General features: G+C 47.2%; 1 protein-coding gene across 2 annotated transcripts in view; it reads left to right on the top strand.

The window, feature by feature from the left end:
• The window catches only part of LOC122552600 (epithelial cell-transforming sequence 2 oncogene-like), a 54266-nt gene that overhangs the window by 15683 nt on the left and 32051 nt on the right, over positions 1-6532 (top strand). For both annotated transcript variants that reach the window (XM_043695341.1, XM_043695342.1), the window contains 3 exons: positions 627-755; positions 3559-3651; positions 4656-4838. In XM_043695341.1, the coding sequence (XP_043551276.1) occupies positions 627-755; positions 3559-3651; positions 4656-4838 (405 nt within the window). The remainder of the gene's footprint in view (positions 1-626; positions 756-3558; positions 3652-4655; positions 4839-6532) is intronic.

Below are 6532 nucleotides of genomic sequence, written 5' to 3'. Positions count from 1 at the left end.
AGGTGTGGGCGCAAGTCTTGCACCTCCTGCGGTTGCAGGGGAAGGTGCCGGGAGTGGAGGTTGGGTTGGTGGGGGGTGTGGATCTGACGAGGGAGTCACGGAGGGAGTGGTCTTTACAGTTTAAAAACAAGGTGAGCCCCATTTAAGTAGAAGTTGATGAATGTTTTTCTCTGGTTGTGTTGATCTTTGAAATTGCCTTCTGTGGATTTTAGGTTGACATGTTATGGTCAAGGGTTACGGGAGCGGGTCAACAAGAGAGAGGAGTTAAGGCCACAATCAGCTCAACCATGATCTTACTGAATAGAAGGACAGGCTCGATAAGCTGATTGGCTTATTCCCACTCTGATTTCTTATATTCTAATGAATGCCTGTTAAAATGGACACTGACCAGCCATTGTGGCCTCTATGAGCCATCTACCCACCTGGCCCTTTCCAGACTGGGAGTAGCCTGTGTTGCGTGACTGAAGACTTGGGCACCTTCCTTCAGGGGCCTCTGCTGGGAGTTTCCTCAACAGGTAGAGTAGGCTTGAGGTCTACCAATCCTCCAGGATCCTGAGGTGTGTTGCAGGAGCATCACTGACAGAAGGTGATATTCTCAACCCTTCCCCATTTCTCCCTGTCTCCAGGCTGCAAAATCAGCTCAAAGAATCTTCCAGAGGCTGAGGTGAGGGGATTCTGGGAAAATATGAGTGGCTGCGTCTTGTCGCAGGAAGAGGGAGGACGTATCGATATCTTTGTGCCATTGGCTGCCTCAGGTTCGTGTCTGATCTTCAACGGTTTAAGATGAAGGTGCAAAACTATTTGTGCATCATCCAGTCAGAGCCAGTACTGAGTAGACCAGACAAGGAAATTATTTTGGAAGGCTTTCCCTGAGTAAGTCGTTTCTCAGTCAGAGATAACTTATGGTTTTGCCCAGATTTGATGTCCAACTTTGGACTGGGATCCACCTGAACATTCCCCTCAAGGCCATAGGTGAGTGGCTTGGACGGGGTCTTGCTCCTTTCATGGTGGTGATCTTGCCATGTCTCTGCTAGCCTTGTCATGGGACCATGCTACCACCTGCAAGTTCCCCTCCAAGCCACACACTATCCTGACTTGTATCTAGGAAGTTTCTAGAATCCAAACAGAAAGTGGACAATTTTCTCCTCGTTACCAATGTCACTCTTTCAACACTGACTTTCCCTGAGCTGTAATTTTTTTGGCTGTTCTGTACTGTAGACCTCTTCAAACTGTGACCTCTTACGTAAAGGATAAAGAACTTGCATTTATATATCACCTTAGGAATTCTCAAAGTGCTTTACAACCAATGAAGTTGTTTGGATGAGTGTGTAGGAAATGCAGAGAGACATTTGTGCAGAGCAAGCTCCCACAAACAAGTGAAATAACAAACAGGTCAACCCTTTCCAGTTATGTTGGTGAGGGCTGGGACAGCAGATGGAACAAGCATGCTTGTCGAAATATTGATATGGGATCTTCTCCATCCATCCATCTGAGAAGGCAGGCAGGGCCTCAATCTCATCCAAATCTCACCACGCTCATGGTACAGCTTTGGGGTGTCATCCTGAATCCTTTGTGTAAGGCTTGGGATTGTGGCTTCAACCCTGGGGGCAGCTGGCGTCACTATTGTAATGTTAACAGACTCGCAATCCAGGTTAATGCTCTGGGGCAGGAGTTCAAATCTCACTGTGGTAGCTGAATTGATCACCAATTGTTGTAAAGTTCCCATGGGGTTCGCTCCTGCCCTTTTGGGAGGGAAATCTGCTGTCTTTACCCAGTCTGGCCTACATGTGACTCCAGATCCACAGAAATGTCTTCACTTCTCGGATAAGCCATGGAGATGGAAATGCTTGGAGATGCCAGATAGTCTGCAGCTCACCACCTCCATCTCAAGGGGGTAATTAGGGGTAGGCACCAAATACCAGCTTTGCCAATGGCACACACATCTCATGAAAAAAAAAGTCAAGCCTCCATGACCTTGTGCCTCAGAAGGGAAAGTGCCACCCACTGAGCCACAATTGTCAGGAAGTGAGAGAAGAAGAGATGAGTTTTCACCAGGTCATGATGGACAGTTAGTAGCATAGCTTTCATACGACACATTAAGTTTGTGTTTGTTCTTGGTGTTGTGCCCTGAAAAGGGCTGTTTTATTTTTCTTTTGTATTGATTTTGGACCCAAAAGGAGACTTTTATTTAAATCCTGTACTGTCCCATGTGTGCTTGATTGATCATAGAATCCCTGCACTGTGGAAGTAGACCATTTGGCCCATTGAGTCCACCAACCCTCCGAAGAGCATCCCACCCAGACCGACCCTCTAACACCACATTTCCCATGGTCAATCCACCTAACTTGTACATCTTTGGACTGTGGGAGGAAACCAGAGTACCCAGAAGAAACCCACGCAGATACGGGAAGAATGTTCAAAACTCCACACCGACAGTCACCTGAGGTTGAAATTGAACCTGCGGTCTCTGGCGCTGTGAGGCAGTAGTGTTAACCACTGAGCCACCATGCCAGGATTTTACCTTTAGTTAAAATGAGTAAAGGAACTCTGCTCTGGATTTTGAAATCCTTTTTGAACCTGGCCCAGGAACATTCAATGGGGAACGGACCAGAGGGGATTTGATTTTCTTTTGGTTTTCTTTGTTTTTGAATGAGCTGGGGCAAGTTCATTTTGACCCCTTGATGTCCCTACCTCAGGAATGGTCGGAGGGGATAGAGTCAAGGGGGGGACAATTTTTATTTCCACTTTCTGCCAGTGTTTTTAGCCACATGCACTGATACTAGCAGAAGGTGCCTCACACACACAGGTACAGAGACAGAGACACACACAGGCGCACTCACAGACACACACAAACGTACACGCACATACCCACACAGACACATACGAGAAATAAACATTTGCAAGTATTCTGGAAGCTGCTTTAATAATCAAAAATCACTTGCACAATTTACTTTTAATTTCCTCTTTCACCAATACGTGTAAAAGAATTTAAAGTTCACATACAAATGAGTAATGGATCACATAGCCAATGGTAATGCCTATAGCACATTGCTTCTTTAATGATTAACCACATCTGGAGACCCAAATAACCACAGCTGGACCATAATAGATGAATGATGTGGAGGGGCCAGTGTTGGACTGGGGTGGACAAAGTTAAAAATCACACACCACCAAATTATAGTCCAACAGGTTTAATTGGAAGCACCAGCTTTCGGAGCACTACTAGACAACCGCCTGATAAAGGAGCAGTGCTCTGAAAGCTAGTGCTTCCAATTAAACCTGTTGGACTGAAACCTGGTGTTGTGTGATTTTTCACAATAGATGAACACTTGCCTTCTCAATTCTCCTCCTGCAAGGGGCACGATATTTTACAATGCAAAACAACAGTGTTTCTGAAGAGAATAAAATGAAATATCTGGGAAGCAGGCAGAGAGGTAGCATTTGCATCTACTTGAGAAAGAGCGAGGGAGAGGCTCTTTGGGATGAATGGCCTTACTGTTTTTAAAAGGTCTGTGTGATTCACTTATGAGTTTAACCCATCTCCGTGTGTGTGGCCAGAAGCAGGAATGGAGCTCCTTTGCCAGCTCTCAGCACTGACTGCTGTATGTCACAGCTCACCGACTGGGATCGCCACAGGATCGTATCAGCACAGTGAGTATCTTGGGACTCTTGCCGTGCTCCTGCCTTGATGCGTTTAGTTCCGAAAGTGCAGTATCTCAACCCTGACAGGCTGTTCAACCGATTGTTGTTATCACACATGCATGATGTACCAAAGTCAATAGGGTTCACTGTGCTGTATACTACCACCTACCCCACCATTCTCCCCGTCTTGCTCTCTCTTCCACTTTCCTGCTCTCTGCGCCCTCTGCTGTTCCCCAAAACCCACACACCCATCCTAATACACACCCGCCCTCTCACACACACACCCGCCCTCACACACACACCCGCCCTCACACACACACCCGCCCTCCCCCAAAACTCTGGTCTGTGACATAACCATGAGCAGCTTCGAGTTCCAACCTGCCTTTCCCTACAGAAAATAATCAAGAAAGCTAATGGAATTAGGACAGCACAGTGGCTCAGTGGTTACCACTGCTGCCTCACAGCACCAGGGACCCGGGTTCAATTCCAGCCTCGGGCGACAGTCTGTGTGGCGTTTGCACGTTCTCGCTGTGTCTGTGCGGGTTTGCTCCGGTTTCCTCCTACAATCCACAGGTGTGTGGAATAGGTGAATTGGCTGTGCTAAATTGCCCATAGTGTTTAGGGATGTGGAGGTTAGGTGCATTAGTCAGGGACAAATGTAGAGTAATAGGGTAATGGGTCTGGGTGGGATACTCTGAGGGTCAGTGTGGGCACTAGGCCGAAGGGCCTGTTTCCACTCTGTAGGTATTCTATGCATGCATTGCAGTTTACGGGCACTGGTAATAATGTCAGGCAACTTGAGTTTATTGAACACATTCAAAACTGAGATTGATGGTATGAAAGGATATGAAGATAGTGCAGGAAAATGGCATCGAGTCAAAAGATCAGCCAAGATCTAGTTGAATGGCAGAGAGAGTTGGAGGGGCTGAATGGCCTTCTTCCTGTCCTGTGTTCTTGTGTAACCCTCACATTCCTCTCATGGTAGATTAAATGCTTGCTCTGTTGGCTGTCAGTTTTCAGTGAGTGGCTGCGGAATGATGGGGATACAGCTCCCCCAGCCACGTACTTCAATGAGAGGAAGCTGCAGGAATGGAGCAGGACAGCCCAGTTACAGGAGGAGGTCCTGAGAACAGTCCGCAAACAGATGAGGCCGTATTTCAGACAACTGCAGCGAGACACCTGTGCACGGATGATCGGTACGATTTCAGTCATGTTTTATTCCTCCTCCTGCATTTAATAGTTAGGTACCTAATACTTGTTAAGTTACTGGAATTTCTTTAAACTCCCATAATAAGCAAAGCTGTGTAATTTCTCTGTTGTTATCCCTGATATATAATCAGCGGGCTCTTTCATTCCTGATATCCTGGCATTCTCTGTCAAAGAACCCAGTGAATTCTATAGAAATTGAAACAGAAATTACTGGAAAATCTCAGCAGGTCTGGCAGCATCTGTGGAGAGAAATCGGAGTTAAAGTTTCAGGTCCAGTGACGCTTTCTCACTGTTTCTGATTTCCAGCATCTGCAGTTCTTTCGGGTTTTTTTTCCCTATAGAAATCGATGTGGAAGATTAATATTGAGATTTCCCACTTACTGAATTTTTGCTCTTTTTTCTTACTCAGTCTTTACCTCTCATTTCCCCTCTTCTTCCCTTGGTGAAATTTACAGACCATTTATAAACACAAATGTCGCAGAGGCATTAATTTTACATTCCCAAAAACATAATGGTTCAGCCGTTTCAGGGACGTTTGTCTGCACCTGACCAGAAAACTCCTGAATACCACCTCCCATCACCACTATTTCTTGTCACAATCACTTGGGAGTCAACGTGTGATAAAATTATGGAACAACATTCCCCAACTAAGTATCAGGACAAACAGACTACAATATGGCTCAATCTCCTACATTACAAAACTCATATATAGTATGCAAATGATCAGAACTTTGACTTAAAAATTACCTACTACCCCACAGTACCCTTCCACCGACACTCTCATTCGTTTGGCCGAACTGGTCCTCACCCTTAACAATTTCTCCTTCGAATCCTCCCACTTCCTCCAGACCAAAGGGGTAGCCATGGGCACATGTATGGGCCCCAGCCATGCCTGTCTCTTTGTTGGCTACGTAGAACAGTTGATTTTCCATAATTACACCGGCACCACTCCCCACCTCCTCCTCCGCTACATTGATGACTGCATTGGTGCCACCTCGTGCTCCCGCGAGGAGGTTGAGCAATTCATCAACTTCACCAACACATTCCACCCTGACCTTAAATTTATCTGGACCATCTCTGACACCTCCCACCCCTTCCTGGAACTCTCCATCTCCATTAATAGCGACCGACTTGACACTGACATTTTTTACAAACCCACTGACTCCCACAGCTACCTGGATTACACCTCTTCCCACCCTACCTCTTGCAAAAATGCCATCCCATATTCCCAATTCCTCCGCCGTATCTGCTCCCAGGAGGACCAGCTCCAACATAGAACACACCAGATGGCCTCCTTCTTTAGAGACCGCAATTTCCCTTCCCACGTGGTTAAAGATGCCCTCCAACGCATCTCGTCCACATCCCGCACCTCCGCCCTCAGACCCAACCCCACCAACCGCAACAAGGACAGAACGCCCCTGGTGCCCACCTTCCACCCTACCAACCTCCGCATAAACCAAATCATCCGCCGACATTTCCACCACCCCAAAAAGACCCCACCACCAGGGATATATTTCCCTCCCCACCCCTCTCCGCCTTCCGCAAAGACCGGTCCCTCCGTGACTACCTGGTCAGGTCCACGCCCCCCTACGACCCACCCTCCCATCCTGGCACTTTCCCCTGCCACCGCAGGAACTGTAAAACCAGCGCCCACACCTCCTCCCACACCTCTATCCAAGGC

The sequence above is a fragment of the Chiloscyllium plagiosum genome, chromosome 9, assembly GCF_004010195.1.
Source record: "Chiloscyllium plagiosum isolate BGI_BamShark_2017 chromosome 9, ASM401019v2, whole genome shotgun sequence".
Lineage (NCBI taxonomy): Eukaryota > Metazoa > Chordata > Chondrichthyes > Orectolobiformes > Hemiscylliidae > Chiloscyllium > Chiloscyllium plagiosum.
The sequence above is the reverse complement of the archived record's forward strand: the minus strand, read 5'-3'. Positions and strand labels throughout refer to the sequence as shown.